The 24,079-nt window shown below is 42.2% G+C and overlaps 1 protein-coding gene across 2 annotated transcripts in view; it reads right to left on the bottom strand.

The window, feature by feature from the left end:
- The window catches only part of PCDH15 (protocadherin related 15), a 2,278,876-nt gene that overhangs the window by 890,623 nt on the left and 1,364,174 nt on the right, over positions 1-24,079 (bottom strand). For both annotated transcript variants that reach the window (XM_063961739.1, XM_063961738.1), the window contains exon 14: positions 8,915-9,064. In XM_063961739.1, coding sequence (XP_063817809.1) covers positions 8,915-9,064 — 150 coding nt within the window. The remainder of the gene's footprint in view (positions 1-8,914; positions 9,065-24,079) is intronic.

Consider the following 24,079-nt stretch of genomic DNA (forward strand, 5'->3'; position numbering starts at 1 on the left):
TCAGGCTGGCAGTGTCTGAACTGACTTCACGTGTGGCAAGTTCAAAGGGCATCAGAACCTTGCACAACGTTGAAATCATTCTCCACTGCGCTTGAGACAGGTGCATTCCATCTCCTATATCGTGCTCAATTGTATAGGCTTGAATGGCCTTTTGCTGCTCCTCCAACCTCTGAAGCATATAGAGGGTTGAATTCCACCTCGTTACCACTTCTTGCTTCAGATGATGGCAGGGCAGGTTCAGTAGTTTTTGGTGGTGCTCCAGTCTTCTGTACGTGGTGCCTGTACGCCGAAAGTGTCCCGCAATTTTTCTGGCCACCGACAGCATCTCTTGCACGCCCCTGTCGTTTTTAAAAAAATTCTGCACCACCAAATTCAAGGTATGTGCAAAACATGGGACGTGCTGGAATTTGCCCATATTTAATGCACACACAATATTGCTGGCGTTGTCCGATGCCACAAATCCACAGGAGAGTCCAATTGGGGTAAGCCATTCCGCGATGATCTTCCTCAGTTGCCGTAAGAGGTTTTCAGCTGTGTGCGTATTCTGGAAAGCGGTGATACAAAGCGTAGCCTGCCTAGGAAAGAGTTGGCGTTTGCGAGATGCTGCTACTGGTGCCGCCGCTGCTGTTCTTGCGGCGGGAGTCCATACATCTACCCAGTGGGCTGTCACAGTCATATAGTCCTGACCCTGCCCTGCTCCACTTGTCCACATGTCCGTGGTTAAGTGGACATTGGGTACAACTGCATTTTTTAGGACACTGGTGAGTCTTTTTCTGACGTCCGTGTACATTCTCGGTATCGCCTGCCTAGAGAAGTGGAACCTAGATGGTATTTGGTAACGGGGGCACACTGCCTCAATAAATTGTCTAGTTCCCTGTGAACTAACGGCGGATACCGGACGCACGTCTAACACCAACATAGTTGTCAAGGACTCAGTTATCCGCTTTGCAGTAGGATGACTGCTGTGATATTTCATCTTCCTCGCAAAGGACTGTTGAACAGTCAATTGCTTACTGGAAGTAGTACAAGTGGGCTTAAGACTTCCCCTCTGGGATGACCATCGACTCCCAGCGGCAACAACAGCAGCGCCAGCAGCAGTAGGCGTTACACGCAAGGATGCATCGGAGGAATCCCAGGCAGGAGAGGACTCGTCAGACTTGCCAGTGACATGGCCTGCAGGACTATTGGCATTCCTGGGGAAGGAGGAAATTGACACTGAGGGAGTTGGTGGGGTGGTTTGCGTGAGCTTGGTTACAAGAGGAAGGGATTTACTGGTCAGTGGACTGCTTCCGCTGTCACCCAAAGTTTTTGAACTTGTCACTGACTTATTATGAATGCGCTGCAGGTGACGTATAAGGGAGGATGTTCCGAGGTGGTTAACGTCCTTACCCCTACTTATTACAGCTTGACAAAGGGAACACACGGCTTGACACCTGTTGTCCGCATTTCTGGTGAAATACCTCCACACCGAAGAGCTGATTTTTTTGGTATTTTCACCTGGCATGTCAACGGCCATATTCCTCCCACGGACAACAGGTGTCTCCCCGGGTGCCTGACTTAAACAAACCACCTCACCATCAGAATCCTCCTGGTCAATTTCCTCCCCAGCGCCAGCAACACCCATATCCTCCTCATCCTGGTGTACTTCAACACTGACATCTTCAATCTGACTATCAGGAACTGGACTGCGGGTGCTCCTTCCAGCACTTGCAGGGGGCATGCAAATAGTGGAAGGCGCATGTTCTTCACGTCCAGTGTTGGGAAGGTCAGGCATCGCAAACGACACAATTGGACTCTCCTTGTGGATTTGGGATTTCAAAGAACGCACAGTTCTTTGCGGTGCTTTTGCCAGCTTGAGTCTTTTCAGTTTTCTAGCGAGAGGCTGAGTGCTTCCATCCTCATGTGAAGCTGAACCACTAGCCATGAACATAGGCCAGGGCCTCAGCCGTTCCTTGCCACTCCGTGTGGTAAATGGCATATTGGCAAGTTTACGCTTCTCCTCCGACAATTTTATTTTAGGTTTTGGAGTCCTTTTTTTTCTGATATTTGGTGTTTTGGATTTGACATGCTCTGTACTATGACATTGGGCATCGGCCTTGGCAGACGACGTTGCTGGCATTTCATCGTCTCGGCCATGACTAGTGGCAGCAGCTTCAGCACGAGGTGGAAGTGGATCTTGATCTTTCCCTAATTTTGGAACCTCAACTTTTTTGTTCTCCATATTTTATAGGCAGAACTAAAAGGCACCTCAGGTAAACAATGGAGATGGATGGATTGGATACTAGTATACAATTATGGACGGACTGCCACGGTTAGGTGGTATAAAAAAACCACGGTTAGGTGGTATATATTATAATAATAATACAATTATGGATGGACGGACTGCCTGCCGACTGCCGACACAGAGGTAGCCACAGCCGTGAACTACCGCACTGTACACTGGTTGATAAAGAGATAGTAGTATACTCGTAACAACTAGTATGACACTATGACGACGGTATAAAGAAAGAAAAAAAAATACCACAGTTAGGTGGTATATATTATAATAATAATACAATTATGGATGGACGGACTGCCTGCCGACTGCCGACACAGAGGTAGCCACAGCCGTGAACTACCGCACTGTACACTGGTTGATAAAGAGATAGTAGTATACTCGTAACAACTAGTATGACACTATGACGACGGTATAAAGAATGAAAAAAAAACCACGGTTAGGTGGTATATATTATAATAATAATACAATTATGGATGGACGGACTGCCTGCCGACTGCCGACACAGAGGTAGCCACAGCCGTGAACTACCGCACTGTACACTGGTTGATAAAGAGATAGTAGTATACTCGTAACAACTAGTATGACACTATGACGACGGTATAAAGAAAGAAAAAAAAATACCACAGTTAGGTGGTATATATTATAATAATAATACAATTATGGATGGACGGACTGCCTGCCGACTGCCGACACAGAGGTAGCCACAGCCGTGAACTACCGCACTGTACACTGGTTGATAAAGAGATAGTAGTATACTCGTAACAACTAGTATGACACTATGACGACGGTATAAAGAATGAAAAAAAAACCACGGTTAGGTGGTATATATTATAATAATAATACAATTATGGATGGACGGACTGCCTGCCGACTGCCGACACAGAGGTAGCCACAGCCGTGAACTACCGCACTGTACACTGGTTGATAAAGAGATAGTAGTATACTCGTAACAACTAGTATGACACTATGACGACGGTATAAAGAATGAAAAAAAAAACCACGGTTAGGTGGTATATATTATAATAATAATACAATTATGGATGGACGGACTGCCTGCCGACTGCCGACACAGAGGTAGCCACAGCCGTGAACTACCGCACTGTACACTGGTTGATAAAGAGATAGTAGTATACTCGTAACAACTAGTATGACACTATGACGACGGTATAAAGAATGAAAAAAAAACCACGGTTAGGTGGTATATATTATAATAATAATACAATTATGGATGGACGGACTGCCTGCCGACTGCCGACACAGAGGTAGCCACAGCCGTGAACTACCGCACTGTACACTGGTTGATAAAGAGATAGTAGTATACTCGTAACAACTAGTATGACACTATGACGGTATAAAGAATGAAAAAAAAACCACGGTTAGGTGGTATATATTATAATAATAATACAATTATGGATGGACGGACTGCCTGCCGACTGCCGACACAGAGGTAGCCACAGCCGTGAACTACCGCACTGTACACTGGTTGATAAAGAGATAGTAGTATACTCGTAACAACTAGTATGACACTATGACGACGGTATAAAGAAAGAAAAAAAAATACCACGGTTAGGTGGTATATATTGTAATACAATTATGGATGGACGGACTGCCTGCCGAGTTCCGACTGCCGACACAGAGGTAGCCACAGCCGTGAACTACCGCACTGTACTGTGTCTGCTGCTAATATAGACTGGTTGATAAAGAGATAGTATACAATACATACAACAATATACTACTATACTGGTGGTCAGGCACTGGTCACCACTAGTCACACTGGCAGTGGCACTCCTGCAGCAAAAGTGTGCACTGTTTAATTTTAAATTAATATAATATTATGTACTCCTGGGGGCTCCTGCTATAACAACCTGCAGTGCTCCCCAGTCTCCCCCACAATTATTATAAGCTTTGCCTTTTATACATTGATGTGCAGCACACTGGGCTGAGCTGAGTGCACACAGACTGAGTCACACTGTGTGACTGGCTGCTGCTGTGTATCGTTTTTTTTCAGGCAGAGAACGGATATAGCAGAGAACGGATATATTATATTAAAATAAATAAAAGTTAACTAACAACAACTGCACTGGTCACTGTGGTAAACTCTGTCTGACTCTGCACAATCTCTCTCTCTCTTCTAATCTAATTTCTAATGGAGAGGACGCCAGCCACGTCCTCTCCCTATCAATCTCAATGCACGTGTGAAAATGGCGGCGACGCGCGGCTCCTTATATAGAATCCGAGTCTCGCGAGAATCCGACAGCGTCATGATGACGTTCGGGCGCGCTCGGGTTAACCGAGCAAGGCGGGAGGATCCGAGTCTGCTCGGACCCGTGAAAAAAACATGAAGTTCGTGCGGGTTCGGTTTCAGAGAAACCGAACCCGCTCATCTCTAGTAATAAGTAGCTTTTAAATTCCCCAACTCAAACGAAAGGAAAGTGTACACTTTAACACAAGATATAAAGATATATATATATATATATATATATATATATATATATATTTCAAAACATTTTTAGACTTATTTTCATTTCAAATGTATTGTAATTTGATTTACAACTCCCACAGTAGGTCCGGCTAAAGTTTACATCGCTGAACATGATTATTGTAATTATATGAAATAACACCATTGCTCTAAACCTTTTTTGAATTGTACAACTTTATGAAACACACATGGCCATCATTATAATAGCATTTAGCAAGTTTTTGAAATACTGCAAAAAGCAGTTACTGTATATGTATTGTCCTCACTGGACAGTTACTTACAGCTTCTATATCGGTGCAATTTGCTATCAATTGACAAAACACCAATTAAACTCAATTTCTATGAACAATGACATATCACTACACAATAATACTATACAATACAATAAGTTATTTATTCTGTGCAACATATTGCAAATACTGTTCTTAAATAGAAACTTTACAGAGGCTTTTATGATCACTATGTGTATGCTACAGTGTACTGTATATTGCTGAGGAAATGGTGCACAGTTGGCAGCTTTGCAACTATAAATCTTTCATGAAAGCCTTCTATAGTGTGCTTTTTGTATTGTAAATCCACTTTATAAATAAAGCTAAGCTTTATAATCAAAATGTGCTTCCTGACAGTATTATTATTATTATTGTTTATTTGTGAATTGTCCCAGTGATACACAGCTCTGGATAGTGGGGGAACACAATACATAAAAAATAGAGACATGCAAGGTAGCGGTAAGATGAATGCATGCAGAGAATAATAAGAAAGAGCTCTTCTAGTGTGGTTACTGGTGCAGCTAAGGAGCAAGCAAGCATGACTCAGGTTGGAGTTTAACAGAATTTGAATTCAGTGAAGTGTTGGAGGTAGGGTTGAGTATAAGGCATTCCATGGGTAGTTAGAGGTAAAAAGCAAAGTTCTTAATTAGAGTAGTCCGAGCCAGAGCTGAGCCATAACTAGATATGTTAGAACTTGGAACAAAAAGGAAAACTGACACCCACCATACACTCAGTTTGACCAGATTAACATAAAAAGAATTCTCCCTTCACATTTGCACCCTGGAGAGATGCCACTCTCACACACTCTCCTTGATTACAGCCCTGGTCAGAGCCACATTAGAGTGAGAATACAAACATTTGGAGTTGTGGGCTGGGATATAGGAAGGGGTAGTGTAGTTGAGGACTTGTAGATGAGTTTGAGAATTAACACACTAAGGTAATGATGGGATTCAAGTTATTAGTTAAGTTTGTCATTCTCTCTTTCAGAGAAGAAAGTGAATCAAAGTGTGCTGTATCTTAATGTACAGTGAATAAATAAAAAAAATGTACTTGCTGACTTTACATTTTTAGTACCATGGCACGTCCCGCTATGTGATAACTACGGATACAACAGTCTTTATTGAAGCACTCAGGACCTGATTCTGATTTGTACGCAATGCCAATGTTAACACAACTGAATGTTTATCGGTATACTGCGCATGTGCTGTAATCACACTGCACACACCCTAAGGTACATTTGTGATGCTGATCACAGCGAGGCATGAAATGTACAGTGATTGACAGGAAGGAACCATTTGGGATGGGGAACGGGGAGTGGTGGAAAAAACACAAGAATGGCATGGCCATTTTTGAGGCACATTTCTGCCTCCAGCTGCGATCATATATGTAGTGAAACTGCCATGGCCAGTCTGTGTGACCACAGACTCATTCGGGAAGTTGATGTCCCTCATTTCTGCATGGATGCTGCATGTGTGTACGCAGTTGCTGAGGACTTTACAATGGCTCTGGTGGGTGTCTGTATTCTTTTCTGGATGCCAGCCTCACTTGCGATGATTATCAAGTCCGTAGGTTTAAAAATCACTGCTTCGCTGGCAAATGCATACCAATAGGAATCAGGCACTCAGTATTCAGTAACCTGTAATTATAAAGACTGCATTTCCATGTTTTCAATAGCAAGAGTAGCTCTAGTATTCTGTGACTACTGCACATGACTCTAGAACGTGAATTTAAATCGCTGTCTATAGAACATTGTTATGACAGTGGGGGTCATTCCGACCTGATCGTAGCTGTGCTAAATTTAGCACAGCTATGATCACTTACACTGACATGTGGGGGGACACCCAGCACAGGGCTACTACGCCCCGCACGTCAGGCCGGCCACCCTCCCCCGCACAAGTACAAAAGCATCGCAGAGCGGCGATGCTTTTGTACTTGAAGAGTAGCTCCCGGCCAGCGCAGCTCCTGCGGCTTGCCGGGAGTTACTCATCACTGCCCTGGGTCGCAGCGGTTACGTGTGATATCACGCAGCATCTGCGGCACGCCCCCGCACGGTCCGGCCATGCCTGCATTGGCCGGACCACAAAATGGCGGCCAAACGCCACCATGCCACCCTCTCCCACCCAGCGACTGCCTCTGCATGTCAATCAGGCAGAGGCAATTGCTAGGCAATGACAGCCGTCGGCTGTCAGCCATGCGCCGGCGCACTGTGGCACCGGCAAATGTGCAGTTCTGACCTGATTGCTGCGCTGTGAAGAACTGCAGCGAGCAATCAGGTCAGAATGACCCCGATTGTCTCCCAAATAAACTGAAAAGTACTGTAAGTGGTATCTGAAACAGCTTGAAATCAGTAGGTCTCTCTGGAGCTACAGTACTGTAAGTAGGAGACTTCTGTCTCTCAACATGTCATACTACACAGTTTCACTCAGTCAAGACAAGATGGCCCGTGCACATGCTCAGTAGAGATCTCAATGGCCCATGAATTGAGAAGTCAGGACCATGGGTTGTCTAAGTATTGAGCTGTGATTTAAAGGGTTTGGCGGCTATGGCTATGGCTAACCCTCTTGGAGCGACTATGGCTAACCACCTCCCTAGTGCCTACACCTACTTTCCCCCCCTCCACTCCGGGCCCTAACCAGCACCCTGATACTTACCTTTGGAATGTCAGCTGTTTGTGTTTGAGTGCTGGTCACCCTGCATTAGTCACATGTCTGCTGGCATACTGACCGCAGGGATGTTAAAAGCATTCCGTTTTAACACATGCAGCAATGACATGCAGTTATTGAGACTCACTTTCAAACATAAGGTTTGGGGGCTGACAGGATCATATAAAGCTCTGTTTGACTCTAAATGTGTATACAATCATTAAGGTGGTAATAATAATAATAAAATAATAATAATAGTTCATGTCTTATACAATGTCTTATTATTCCTTACACAGTATTCATCTCAATGCCTTACAAATGTTCTGAACTTTACTGAACATTCCCTCTAGACATAATAATAAATCTGCTACCTGCAATCAAACAAATAGTACAATTACGCTGCTGACTGGAGGGTAGATTATTCAAGAAGGTGAATATTTCTCCGAAATTATTAAATTAAGATGTAATGCCAGTGGGCTTATTAATTAAACACTGACAAATGCAGCAATCTGCTTGCATATGCCGGATATCATAGTATAGTGTGACAACTGTTTTCTTTGAATACCTCAGTGTCAGTGTAAAAAAAAATGTGCTTGAGACCTTCAGTTACAGTCCCACTGCTTTAATGAATGACTGTCTAAGAGAGTCATGTGATGATTTCACCAGATCACGTTAAGATCAAGCCAAGCATTCAGCTGATAGGCCTAAATAAAGGCAGATTTGTGGTCATTGGCTGCTCAAATTCACCAACATCAAAAATCATAGCAATCTTCTATAACTTTTTATGGTTGCTTAGCCTGTGGTGATATACTGTACATGAGCAATCATGGGGCAGTTTGGTCAATAGCAACCAAATTGAGCTACAGTACTTGATTACTCTCTGTTTGGGTGACATTGTGCATTTACTGGACAAACTTGGGCTACATAAAGGAGATAAAAATATAGATACAGTTTATTCAGTACAGTTTTAAAAAGAGCAAAAATATACTGATGACAAACATTTATTTACGCACACATTACTCTGATATTTCACCACTACTGTAAAATTAGTTCAAAATGATAATAACTTTCCTAATTTAAAAGCATTTTTATGGAATACCATTGAACTGTCAGCTGCAATCCATGGCTCAGAATACTGAATGCCACCTAAAACTCAAATATCCAATCACGTCAGCTGAAATCTACAACTGACCAGTAGAATTTGTGTACCAATGGGTCATTAATGTCAAAATCGTATTGAACTTACTCTTATAATGCTCTCCCCAGTGGCCATGTCTGTATAAATCTTGACATTATAAGAAATGTTTGAAAAAGTAGGGGTGTTGTCATTTGCATCAATAACTAGGATGTCCACATTGACTGGAGCACTTTCTTGGGTACCATCTGAAGCCACTATCTGTTGAGAAGACAAGATGTACATTCATAAAATTACTAAATGTGAGTACATAAACAATAGAATGTAATAAGTTATACCAGATTACAGTTGCTGTAAATAACTGGCTATTTTGGTATTATTCATAACTATTAACACCATTACACAAAATGAACAAATAGACCTTCTAAACAATGTATAAATAAATCTATAAGTACAGGTGCTAGACTGGAAGCCATTCTGGGCTAAATCAGTAAACATGACAATAAATTCTTTAGTAACTAACTAAGCACATCACTGAGGTGATTTGTGTAGCTTGCCCATTTGTGGACTGAACAGGCATGATTCAGAGGTGAACACAGTGATAATGTCTGCACAGTTGACAGTAATTTGTTACTGTACATGACCGAAAAGTCCAGGCACCCCTACAGCACATGCATTTACTTGCACGCAGACACCACTGTTGTGTAAGGAGTTGCTTACAATAGAGCTTGTGGCGGACAACCATGGACGTTCCTGGGTAGTGACTGGGAGGTAGCTTGAAGTGTTTGCAAAAAAGGGTGTATCATGGGCATGTTATGGTATGGTATGGTTATGTCACAGGCATGTCAGCGAACGCAGCTGTGTTCCCAAAGGCAGATCCACAGCCATAGAGGCCATGCTTAGATGAATTAGAGATGAAACCACTGGGCAGCACATAGGGTGTCACAAGTGTTGATGGTGCATGTGATGGTGCGTCAAGCGGGGAGTGTTTAGAACTGCCGACTCAGTTTCACTGTCAAAGGACTTAGGGGTGTCTCAGTGCTTGTACTTTCCATCACGCACTGGAGGAAGGGTGACCTTAGCATTTGCATATTATCACAGCCTCTGTTACAATGGCAATTGCGTCCACCTCTGAATGAGGCCCAGTATTATAAAAGTGGAGGAGTAAGTAATAGAAATCCACATATGTACCTTGTTTTAACAGTCTTATTGTTCTTGATATATATTATTTTGATAAGCCTGTCATATCATGTGACTTATCAGGGGTTAAATTCAAGTCAAGTTGGTGGCACACCTGAGTCAAACCGTCACAAATGTAAAAAGTTCTTACTGAACCCCTGATCGGTCTTGATAAAGTTAAAGATGCTATAGGAACGGAACACGTTGAGCATGTCACACTTCAGCTCCTGTTGATGGTTTATGGTCACACCTTGGGGGTCATTTCGAGTTGATCGTAGCTGTGCTAAGTTTAGCACAGCTACGATCGTTAACTCAGACATGCGGGGGGATGCCCAGCACAGGGCTAGTCCGCCCCGCATGTCAGTGCCGCCCCCCCCCCACCACAAATACAAAAGCATCGCACAGGGACGATGCCTTTGTATTTGAGGAGTAACTTCCGGCCAGCACAGCTCCTGTTACTGGCTGGGAGTTGCTCGTCGCTCCCACTGGCCGTAGCGGCTGCATGAGACGTCATGCAGCCGCCGCCCCCCCCCAATGGTCCGGCCATGCCTGCATTGGCCAGACCGCTCCCCCTAAACGGCGGCTTAACGCCGCTGTTCAGCCCCCTCCTGCCTAGCGACCCCCTCTGTCTCAGAGGGGATCGCTAGGTAACAAAAGCTGCCATGCGCAGGTGCACTGTGGCACCGGCGCATGCGCAGTTCCGACCCAATCACTGCGCTGCGATAAACTGCAGCAAGCGATCAGGTCAGACTGACCCCCCTTGTGCAATTTGCCTACAAGCTGATCTCTTGTGCTGCTCTGTCTTTCTATGGTTGGAAACATCAGTGCGCACTGCCTTCCATGCCGGCATCCTATTGGCGAGTTTTGAAAACAGAGAAATCTTTGCATATGCACAATTATGCATAGCCTGCAATTCCACCAACATATCCTCACTGAACTTATCCTATATTAGAATGTCCCTTTCCACTCAAAAACACTTCTGCTGCAATCAGAAGTGCTAATGAGTATGTGCAGTGCTAAAAAGTACAAGATCCAGGCACAAGAAATGACATGTGTGCATATCTGCTTCAGCCCCTAGCGGCGGGATGTAATGGTGTCCGAGATTGCCAGAGATGCAGAATGCCGGCAATCTCTGACCTTTGTTTAAAGGGGCAATCACTTACAAGGCATCACTTCATTACATTCCATGGTATATCTCTATTGACAAAATATCTCAAATATGTTGCTGCCAGAATACTCTGTCATACAGTATGCTTTATACAGCCATAAATGTACTTTGTAGAACACATTTCAGTAATTGTACTGAAGTCTGATTTCTCGTTCTGCTGGAGATGTTCTAGACAAAATCTGCTCCTCATTATGCCTTTGGCCAAGTGAATCAAAGTTTATGAGTAATAGCTACTTGCCAGATCTTTTATTGGCCACCAATGTCAGTGAACGTAATTTACAGGCAACCAGAAAAATACTAGCAGCACATATTGATTATGGGAAGAAAAAGAAATTTGAAAACAACATATTTCACATGTTTGCCAAAGGCGCTTGAAGCAGAAAACAATTGTTTAAGCATCCCAGGCAAAAGAAAGAAGAAAAGAATAAACAGCATATTTCTAGTATCTATTCTTGTTTATTTAGCTATGTAGGTTATTTATTGTGATTCAACAATACCGGCAATTTTTCATAACATGTGGCGTGTAACAATCATTTATCTTCCAACACTGAGTCAGAGAAACTGAAAATCGTTCATTGTTTTCTATTTTCTCCATTAGTCTAGGAAGATGTTTGACTAGCCTTAAACATGGCAAGAAGGAATTTACTGTATTTTTGTCTTAAGATCACCTTGTTGGTCTTCTTTTATTTTCACTGTTTGTTATGTGATGTAAATTATTTCAATAAGTGCAGCTATGGTGCTCAGTAAGCATGTATCGTATAATATTGATTATTAAAGTTCCTCAAGTGTGCACAATGGCCCTCATTCCGAGTTGATCGCTCGCTAGCTGCTTTTTGCAGCAATGCAAACGCTAGGCCGCCGCCCTCAGGGAGTGTATCTTAGTTTAGCAGAAGTGCGAACAAAAGGTTAGCAGTTCTGCTACTTAAAAATTTCATGCAGTTTCAGAGTGGCTCAAGACTTACTCCTAGCTTGCGATGACTGCAGTCTGTTTAGTTCCTGGTTTGACGTCATAAACACGCCCTGCATTCGGCCAGCCACTCCCCCATTTCTCCAGCCACTCCTGCGTTTTTACCTGGCATGCCTGCGTTTTTTAGCACACTCCCAAAAAATGCTGAGTTGCCGCCCTGAAACATCCACTTCCTGTCAATCAAACAACAAACACTCCAGCGACTGAAAAGCATCGCTCGGGTTTGTGTAAAACTACAATGTTTTGTGTGAAAGTACTTAGCGCATGCGCGCTGCATACCATGCGCATGCACAGAATTGCCGTTTTTCAACCTGATCGCTGCGCTGCAAAAATCGGCAGCGGGCGATCAACTCGGAATGAGGGCCAATAAGTACTGTTCAGTAGGTACTTACTACTATGACGCTGTCAGCATCTCACATAATGTCAGCATCTCACATAATCAACCACAAGTCCAGATGTGGCTGTATCTAGTCACTTGCAGAAAACTATGCATGTGTAGTGGGCTGCATACGCATCTGCAAGCACTTATGGGTAATTCTGGCCTATAAGCATCTCAGACTTTCCTCTGCTACAGCTGATAGGGCATTGTGGTAACAAGACTGTTAAGAGTTGAGACAGACCCAGGTACAGGGAGAGTCAACAATTGTGGTTCAGCTTGGCCACGCCCCCTCCCAAAAAATCCTAGTTGGGGCTGCTTTGTGTTTGTAACACTGATTGGAGAAGATGCATTACCCCTCTAGCCCACCAGAGGGCTTATGAATAGATGTAATGTATAAGTTATACTTATTATGTTTCTATACCAGAAAAAAACATTGAGTGATGCCAACTAGTTATATGTTTTAATGTTATTGCATTGTTAAATGTATAATTGAATGAAAACAATATATTAGTTCTAAGTTTTATTTGAAATATAATCAAGCTTGGACTGGCGCACAGGGGTAAAGGGGAAACCACCGGTGGGCCCCACTGCCTGGGGCCCCACCTCCTGCTCTAAAGATCAGGTTCTAGACTGTGCACTTGAATTATACATTATACATATGTTACCTTATACTGGACTGTTGTGTATTTTTACTGTGCATTGATGTTATTAATCTGTTATTAATCTGGTACATTATCATGCATGCAGCAGCTGAATTTACTGTATATATTTATGAAGGGCCCCAGATGTTGCACTCTCTAATGGTTAGTCAAACCAATGTGGTGGAAGGCCACACCCCCTCTGCAGACTGACCACACCCCTAAACATGGACCCCCTACCACTGCATCCCCCCTGTGGGCCCTACATGCCCTAATCCGACACTGAATATAACAGATATGTATGGCTTTATAATGGGTCTGGGAAGTAAAAATTTGTCTTTAGCTATTTACACTATTGAAAGGATACAGGTGTTGCAAATGCCCAATTAGGGCTGAGGAATTGGATTGGATCTTGCTAGTTTAAATAGCTACTAGAGTTTGAAACATATTTATCCTCTGATGAAACCGTCAGCATTACTGTGATAGAGTAACGTGTTAGGACCTGGTTCCGTCCAAAGATCTAAAAGTGACCTGGGATGATGGAATAATTACCTGAGGTGCTCCGTTGTTTGCCGCTACTGCAGGATTCCAACAAGCTGCATTGTATTTCCTGTTCTCCATAATCATTATGGCACCTTGGCAAGAAACATTTTGGAGAGGGGTCGAGCATAAAGCTGGACTGTCAATAAACATAAAGCAGGCGTTCTCCCTCTCTTTTTCGCTAATTATAAACTGTGCTAAAGTATATAAAACAGCCAGAGAACAAGGTCAAGCCTAGCGCTTACATTGGCAGCACTCTCCTCTGTACATTGAGAATTACACAGCAGAAAGGAAAAATCTTCATTTAAACCTTAAAGGGATACAATATGTACATGAAAAATTGCTAATGGATTGGAGGCATTTTATGAATTATTCTGTGGACAATTGATTTATTGTTTGCAGGGTGGTGACAAATATGTGGTAACAATTCATAACTGTGAATATTTTTTTGTGTGAAAAGCTTCTTTATGCGTATATTTATTTCTAATAAATATGGATTTATGCAACATTTTAAAACATACATGTATTGAATGCTTGATAGACGCGCTCTTTAAAGTGGATTAATTTACACCACTATTCCTTGTTTTATATATGCTTATGTTTATTCAGAATTAACTAAGGGCAGCAGCTGAGTTTTATAGTATATCCCAGATTCAATAATATTTCAAATTCAATTTATTTAATCTAGAGCACCTAGGTTGAATTTGTGGTCATTTGCTTTTACAGAACTGAAACTGAAAATATACACACAAAACTGAATATGGCCATTTAATCTCATAAGCTATACAATCAATGTACAGTAAGTGTAGAGAATTTTAAAAACATTACAAACAATTCAGAATCAGGCCCTAATCTCAGCCAAACTAGTAGGAAGACTATGATCAAGACAGACAGGCTTCCCCTAGCTTCACCTACAGTAGGATAGATTTGTCTGGGATATGTGTTTTAATATGTTTATTGATTGTGTTTAACAAACTTGTGATAACTAGAGATGTGTGTCAGGCCATTTTTGCTGGTTTTTGTTGTAATTCATTGGAGAACCTAATGATACAAATGATTTTGCATAAACAGCTTTGCTGGTTTTGGGTTTGGGTTTAAAACCAGAATTAAAAAAAAAATTGCTAAAAGCAGCTAAAATTATGTTTTTTTTGCAAACTGCGAGAAGATTTAAACGGAGATTCAGTTCAGATCTTCTCCAGAGAACCGGGTTCAGTTCAGATCCACATAATTCATGTGGGTTGGATTTCTGGAGAACCGAACCACGTTTCCATTCATAACACTGATTAACAACACATAATAAAGCACTCTTTGAGATACATATTATCCTCAGTCTTCAGTACATTTTATTGGAAAAACAGATTTCCATTTCAAACAAACTGAAACCACAAATGTTCTACTTTTATGTGCCATGTGACTTGCTCACCTACCATGCAGGGCCCACAAATGGTTGCCACTTATTATTCTACAACATCACTGATCTAGAGATAGCCGGTTTATTATTCCCAAATGAGAAAACACAAGAGATCACGGATTGGTGTGGGCAGATCACCTAACAAAGTTTAGCGACCACTGGGCCTAATTCAGAGATGGACCCAGTAAGCACAGCAGCATCTTTGGATGCAGCTGCTGTGAGAAATATGCTAATACTGCAGGAGGTGTCTTGTGTTAACAGACACTTCCTGTCTACTTCTGTGATCTGCTACTTCATCTGAAGATGCAGCATCAGATCACTCTTGCTGGACCTCTGCAATCTGAGTAACCCTTAGGATGGCCAAAGAATTCTTGCTGCAGAGACTAATAAATCTATTTCGGAAGATACATACGCTGGTCTCAGCATTCACATGTTGACACTCCCCCATCTAAGGAAAAGCATCCCGTTGCAGCTCCTAAATGGCCGCAGTCTGTCAATGAGGCTGTGGCATAGGGGTCACTGCTTCTGATGACAAAGAACCCATTCTGCACAAATGCAGAACTCATCCAGTGCATGCAACATAGAGAAAATATTGGAGATGTGCGTAAATCATACGTTTTCATTCATCCCTGAATCAGGCCCACGTAGCAGGCAAAATGTATTAATTTGAAATGCTAAATTTACCAGAAGCAAGTGTGATTAATTCAATATAGAAAACCAAGAGAATAGTGTCAATTTTTGTACTAATTATATGAATACAGTATATGATGTACCCAGAAGTCATCCAGTATGTCTCAAGGGTGCAAGATGTGGTATGATTACCAATGTTTTGGAAAAATAAAATCATTCGTTAAATTTTATGACCGCATATTCTAACTTAAAAGCATGTTATAGAAATGGGTTTTCAAAATAATTTTTAAAGGTCCAGCCAACTTGTAAATAGTGTTACCAGACCACTTGAGCTAATCTACTGTATTAGCTCTGCAATACTGCAAATGTTATAGGCAATGGCGGATTTCCCATGAGGCACATAAAGCACATGCCTAGGGGCGGCACTTGTTTGGGGGCAGCACTTGGATGTATGTGTTGGGACTGTCAGCCCATAAAGTACCAGTAACTGCAAAATATTTCCACTGTACAGTACTGTACCATAGGCCATCTTGAATGAAGTGTAAACAGGTAGTACATGCACATACTTCCTCTGTAAGTGGTCCTATTTAATAAATATGTATACATAATTATAAGTAAAATAAATGCCTTAGCTTTTTTATTATTCTATTACATTGACTATCATCAAATGAGGGCTTACAGCCAATCAATAAAAATAATAAAATTAGGCAGGTGGGGGGAGGCCATTACTGTTGTGCCTATGGGGCGCCCTCACCCCTAAATCTGCCCCTGGTTATAGGACTTCTCCATTGCACTTGTAGCAAACAATTAAAGCAAAGAATTGTAGCAAACAATGTAGGCAGTCCTGATATCATAAAGCAAATAAATATGTACAATTAAATACAGTAGAAGAGCATAACACCTATTACGCAGAAATAATTCTTACAAAGCAACAATAAGGGAGGCAAAGGATACTAGGCATGGAAATTAAACAGGTAATGAGCATCAGTTATCCAGGAAATGAATGAACAGTGTTCACAAGTAATAATTCAATGCCTGTAGCTCATCCAAATCCATGTAGATATTCTGAGCTTCACTGAACAAATAAGGTTACAGAATCTTGGCCTAATTTTCCAGCAACCATTTAGCACATTTTTGCAGCTCTTTCAGCTAATAAAGGATACTTTATGCTACAACAGTGTGTTCCTGTGCCATTTTCTGCATAGCAAGCTGCACTGTCTGTTCTTCTGTTGCTGCATCAGTAAGCTCAATAGCTCATGCAGAAGCCTTGTGGTCTCTTCTTGGGCCTAAGGGGGACATGTACTAAGCAGTGATAAAAGTTGAAAAGTGAGCCAGTGGAGAAGTTGCCAATGCCAACCGATTCGCTGCTCTGTATACTTTTATAGTATGTAAATTATACATGTTACATGAAATCTGATTGGTTGCCATGGGCAACTTCTACACTGGCTAACTTCTCCACTTTTATCATTGCTTAGTATATCTCCCCTAGTTACTTGCAGCAATTGGGCTTGCAGTGTAGCAGTGACTTCCTAAATGCTTTTTTGCATTTCCTCTATTGTATCTGTTAAGGTGGGTGGGAATAAGAGCCTGGCTTCCCTAAGCATTCCATGATGACACGGTCAAGATGGCCATCACAATGTTACTTTTGTTTTAACAGTCTGCTTTATATGCAAAGATGGCAGAAAACTTCCACATCACTTTGTTGGCGATCTTTGCCACTAATCTAACATACTGTAGTCTAACTATCATATCAGTCAGCTGGTTAAGCATTGAGAGCTGCACACACAGAGCTCTAACCTAATTGTCTAGTAGCAAAGCCATGTTTTTTCTTTTCCTTGAAGGTAACAGTGCCCTCCTTACTATTGTATATAAAGATTATTAGACCAGCCCAGACGCTTTGTTTGGCTTGCTTGACTGGAATTCCACCCTGCAGACTGCCAGAAATAACAACTCTACCTCCTTCAAAAGTGTGTGGTAAGTAATTTGAATGTATGCACACATGCAGAGACCAGATAATTGAGTGATGCCTCACAGGCTAATTGATCTAATAAGGATGCAACAAGTGGAGTATTGATTCTAAGAAGACAGTTTTACAGCAAAGACAGTGAAGAAAGAGACTTAAAGCTATTGCCAAGTGAATTGGAACAATTACTTCCAAGGCCAAGATGGCAGACTCTTTTCCTGAAGCACTGCTAGTGTCTGCCACTCCAACCTTACCAGCTACCGCCTGCGGCTCTGGGATACAGTTAAATTGCTGGCAGTCGGGATCCTGGTGCTCAAGATACCGACACCAGAATCCCGACTGCTGGTGATGCCGCCAGCCGGAATCTCGGCTCACAGGGACTATTCCCAATCGTGGGTGTCCACGACACCCATAGAGTGGGAATAGAACTGTGGCGAATGCATCAAGCCACTGAGCCCGCAGCATGGCAAGTGCAGTGGCCGGGATGCTGTTGTCTGTATACTGATGGCCGGCACCCCAACCGTCGGTAATACATACTGATCCCGCAGCTCTGACGGAGATCCCCATATATTTTATATAGTTATAACTCTGGCATATACGTTAGCATGACAGGAAACGCTCTGCCTCACCTCACCTCAATGCTAAGACCCATTCACTAGCAGCTAAATATACCTTGCAGGATGGCCATCTTGCCATGTTTAGCATCTGCAGCTGCCGGCCAATTCACATGCAGAGGACCCGGTGTGCTGCAGACCTCACAGCCTACCTGGCTGTTCCCTGATGCTGCTTGTGCTCCCTGGCCCCTGTACCTTCTAAAGTGACTGTCGAATCCCACAAAGTTCTTTAGGTAACTGTCCGATTCTGACTGCAAGTCCTGCTCCATTTCTTATGTACTGTACATCTATGCACAGGGTTATGCCTAGGATTTTATGCCTGGTGACCAGCTGAGTGATTGGGGCTTGTTATTGTGCCCTGCTTTTATTCATATTACTACTTCTTGGCTTCATGTCACTATTTATGCAGCCTTTCTATATTATGGTTTAGGCCAGAGTTACAGAACCTGCCTCAGATGGCTGTCATTTTCCTTTGCACTTACAGTATGCTGCTGCAGTATAATGTATTTCTATTGAATGTGCCTCCTGCATGCAGTAATCCACTATTACTAATTCACTCTATGTGTGACGGACTGGAGTTCCACTTGCAAGTCTGCTTTAGAACATGGAAGTACTCATTTGCTAACTGTAACTATGCCACCTAAGACAGCTAATCACCCCATGATTCCTCCTCCAATCTGTTTCCCTCTGATCTGCTTCTCTGCAGCTTATTCTAAGGCTAGACCAGGACCTTTTCAGCTGTTAGAAACCACCATCTATGCATATTACCCCAGCACCCAGTAGCCCTATTTCCCATGCTTACTCTATAATCCAGATGGCTACTGCATTCAGGTTCAATTTGCTGGCTGTTGTGTTGTGCTCTGTGCTGAGGGTAAGGATTGGGTGGCCATACAGATCATTTGGAAACAAATTGTAATAACTGATCTTATTGCATAATGATCTAACAGAGCATGCTGATGTACAAGCTGAAATGTCGGCAATGAAGGATATAAGCTGCCTGATTTAGAAGACACATCCAGGTGGAACAACTTAAAAATCTGCAGCAAACCAGACTCTGCCTCCAATGTGGAATTGTCAGATTATGTTTTTATGTTATTCTGCAAACTGTTACCTTGTACAGCCGACTGCATTCAAAGCCTACCGAAACGTTTACTTCTTTTACATTAAGGAGAACATTATGAAAGCAGCAAAACAGGTTGAAGGCACAGATACTGTGGAGGCTTACCGATCTATCTGGAACTATCTGCAGCTACGTTGGCCAAGAGCAGAGCTTACCACCCTAACACTACTACATTGAGGGATAATAACATTACATATCGCTGGGGGTGTCCTGTTAAGCTTCTTGTTACCTAAGACTCCACCTACGTGATCTCCTCTGTAGATGAAGGGATTAAGCAGCTGGCACAGTACTGTACCTACTCATAGGTGACTCTAAAGATCCAGTATCCCAGGACTGGTTCCAAGCCATATGAGTGTCAAGTAAGTGTCATTTTTTATGAACTTTTTTTCTGCAGCCTATGGTTCATCTAGCATTGATCTGTAATACCTATTTCTCATTTTGAGCATTTTTTAAGTTACTGGTCTATGTTTTTCTCTAGCCATAATATTTTTTTTCTGTATTTCTGTAGCTCAGTGTCTCTCATGCCCTGTTACTCAGAGAGAACTTGGTTTATTTCATGCAGGCACTCTGTGTCAATTCAGATTATTATCACTTTCATGGTTGTTATTGTTACTGTCCTTGCTGTTTTATAGCTGGTTATTGCAACTTTATGTATTATGTATTCAAGTTATGGTTGGGTTGTTGAGCTTCTTCACCTGTGCTTGAGTTTGATGGCCAGAAGTTACAACACCTCACTCTCACGTTTCACACTTATAGTTAACTTTGAATCTTGATTGTTGCATTGGTGGTTTCTGCTTTTTTCCCTTTTTTTTTTTGTTTTATCCCAACAGCAAACAATGTAGCCCTAGAATTTCAGTTTTCCACTGTTTATCTGTCTTTTGTTCCTATTGGTCTTCCTCTACTTCTCCTTATATTTTGGGTTTCATTGTTCCTTAAAATAATTTAAGGCCATAATGTGCCTCGTATTGGGGGTAATTCAGACCTGATCGTAGCAGCAAATTTGTTAGCAGTTGGGCAAAACCATGTGCACTGCAGGTGTGGCAGATATAACATTTGCAGAGAGAGTTAGATTTGGGTGGGTTATTTTGTTTCTGTGCAGAGTAAATACTGCCTGCTTTATTTTTACACTGCAATTTAGATTTCAGTTGAACACACCTCACCCAAATCTAACTCTCTCTGCACATGTTATATATGCCCCCCCCTGCAGTGCACATGGTTTTGCCTAACTGCTAACAAATTTGCTGCTACAATCATGTCTGAATTAGACCCCTTGACCTCACAGTTTGGACTTTCAGCTATCCCCCCACAGCCCTTGCAACCTTACACCATTGTTAAGTTTTTCTCATTAAATATTCATGGGCTTAACCACATAAGCACAGGTTGGCTTTAGCTACATTTCATCTCTATAGAGCTAAAGGTGCCACCCTATAAGAGACTACATTTTCATATTTAGCTCCCGATGACCAACACAGATAATTGCTATGCACTGCTCTAACAAGTGGAAGTAGCAAAACATTTTCTGAGGCATCAGGTTTCTGCATTAAGACATTTAATGATGAACTGGATGGTGCCACTTGCACATAGTGGCAATAGAGGTTTAGTGTTTTTAAAGAAAGAGGCCAAGTGGATTTATTATCTTAATTATGTGGCAACACATGAAGTCAGTGAGTCTAATCACTTGGGTATCTTTACCAAGAAGAAAAGTAGAAGATGTAATGAGAAAATGTATGACTATCAAAATGATAGAAATGGACAATGGCATTCTGTGAAAGATTGGGGTTAATAGCTGCCTGCGTTATGCAAAGATTATGCTGATAATATAATACACATTTCTTAAACTTTGTTTTGTTCCTTGTAGGTTGTGGTAGTTAATTTAATCTTACTTGAGATGGTGGATGAGTACTGTGGTGTCTAAGAGGTCAGTGCTGTGGAGAGGGTTGGGCCAGTAGGTAAAATGAAATGCAAATACTTGTCATTATATCTTAGTGACTAGAAAAAGATGTATGAATTTTCTCTTAGTATAGGCACTGTTGAAGTTTGCATATAGTTCTATCTGGATTCAATATGGGCATGTTAGATAACATTATTGTATTGGTAGACTCCAGATGGATTGGCATAGTCAATATTTTCTAAATATATAAAGATAGGATAATGAATTGAAATCTGACTGTCATTTGTGCTAAAAATGGAATGAGCAGTAGTGTTGTGCTATGATATGCTAGCATTCCAGGCAGAAACATGGTAGACACCTCAGTTTACATAGAAGAGATGTACGATATAAAATATTTGAGAGGTAAAGCAGATGTGTTTCTTATATCAACCAATCAGCTTCTTTCATTTTATAGACTGCACTAAATGAAAACTACAAGCTGAAAGGTTGCTATTAACAACTCCTCCATGTTATCTCTCTTGAAGGTTGATAAATCTATCCTTATGTGTGTTAACTAGAAATTATAGTACATCTGGTGCATATCTATTGATGCTGAGTGACTAGACACCAGAAAATAGAAAAACTTTCATGGGATGTATCATGCCTTTAAGAGAGAGATAAAGTGGAGACGTTGTAGTAAAAATCCTGTTCTGTCATTTATCTAGCACAGTCTTTGAAATGATAGTTAGATGCTGGTTGGTTGCTTTGGGCAACTACTCTTGAAATATCTCCCCAATATCTTTGTCATTTAATGTCCAGGCTGTCGATCTTAAAAAAAAAAATGTCCTATTACGGGACCAACATGTTAACCTGTTAATGCAGTAAATGAACTGTCAATGAAGATCTGGTGAGTGCCCTCATTTGTTATAGCTACATACTGTATTAGTAATGTTACAGTAGTTTATTACAGACAATCACTGCAAGTGATCAATTACAGTATGTTGGCCATGTCCCCACTTGTGGTATCAACTGTCATTCCCAATAAGATGGTGGACACTCACCCAATGCACTAAAATGTTTCGTTATGGCTCCGAAGGCACGTAATGCATTCAGTATGACGACTATTTTTACAATACCACTATCTATTCTTCATGTTATACAGTACCAAGACAACAGCAGGAGTTTACAGTAATAAACAAGTGCTTATTTTTGGGAGATGTATGTAAAGCTTATAAAATAAACAGATGCTACCAAAAGTGAGCCCTATTTATCCTAGCTAAAACATTGTAAAAATGATCTCATCTGTCAATAAAAAAAAGTTACTTCAATTTGCACTGATATCTACCTAAACAGAAACACAAGTCCAGATGTAATGAGGTCTGAGTTGGCCGGAGTAGGGATTGCCATCAACCATCGATGATTTAAAATTATCAATGGTTTATTGCTGATGTTGAATACTTTTGTCATCAATGGGGGAGCACCAGATGGTTTCTCGCCATCGATGCTACAGAATCACCCTATGGTTCTTTATTTTTGTTTTATTTTTTAAACAAGGTGCTGGGGCATAGAGGATAGCTGCACCCCACAACACTTCACCTTCTGGTTCTGATTTGCCCATGGGCCAGTAATTGAAGGAATAGGGATGACCAGGGCCAGTTCTAGACCTTGTGGCGCCCAGGACGAACGTTTCCTTTGGCACCCCTGACAGGAAAAACAGGGTTAACGCGTGCCTTAGGTGCACAGCAAAAAAAAGGGCAGTGGCTTCATAGGAAAGGGGCATGGTCACAGTTATGCCCCCTGTAGCTGTGCCCCCTGTAATTTTGGCCCCAGTATCTGTGCCCCCCAGTAATGTGCCCCCTGTAGCTGTGCCCCCAGTAGTTTTGCCCCCTGTAGCTGTGCCTCCAGTAGTTTTTCCCCATCACTGTGCCCCCTGTAGCTTTTCCCCCAGTATTAATGCCCCCAGTACTGTGCCCTCTGTAGCTGTGCCCCAAGTATTAATGCCCCCTGTAGCTGTGGCCCCAGTATTAATGCCCCCTGTAGCTGTGCCCCCAGTATTAATGCCCCCTGTGGCTGTGCCTCCAGTATTAATGTCTCCTGTAGCTGTGCCCCAGTATTAATGCAACTTACAAAAAAAAAAATACCCACCAGCCCCGCTTCTGCTTCCCGACCACTGCTATCCTCCATCTCCAACCACCGGCGCAGCACCTCGGATCTACGGGAGAGATGTCATGACATCTCTCCCATAGTACCGCACAGACACTAGAGGTCAATTATGACCTCTAGTGTCTACGACCACCCCCACAATGCCGTGCGGTGCACAATTATGTGGCACGGCACCAGTAGCGGCTCCTGCCATGGCAGCGGCACCCTCGGGACAGCGGCACCCTGGACAAAAAGCCTGCTTGCCCGTGGCAAGAGCCGCTACTGGGGATGAAAGAATGAAACAAAGAATAAGACAGCGCTTCTCACTTTGTATAAGAATATTTTTACTTTTATGTTATAAAATATATACAGGTTGAGTATCCCATATCCAAATATTCCGAAATACGGAATATTCCGAAACGCGTCAGGAGGAGGCTACCTGGGTCGTTAACCGTGACATTTGTTGCTGCCGTAACATATCCGGACCAAACTGGACTTTGCCATCTGCAGAAAAAACGGGACAAACATCCAACAACCAGGAACACTATCCACCCTATCTCTATGAAGAGGACACCGCACTAAATGAGGATCCCAAACCTGGCTGGTTTTGAGTAGAAATCTCAGAGACACTCTTAAGGGACTACACCTCTAGCGG

The sequence above is a fragment of the Pseudophryne corroboree genome, chromosome 3 (genome assembly GCF_028390025.1).
Source record: "Pseudophryne corroboree isolate aPseCor3 chromosome 3, aPseCor3.hap2, whole genome shotgun sequence".
NCBI classification, from domain to species: Eukaryota; Metazoa; Chordata; class Amphibia; order Anura; family Myobatrachidae; genus Pseudophryne; species Pseudophryne corroboree.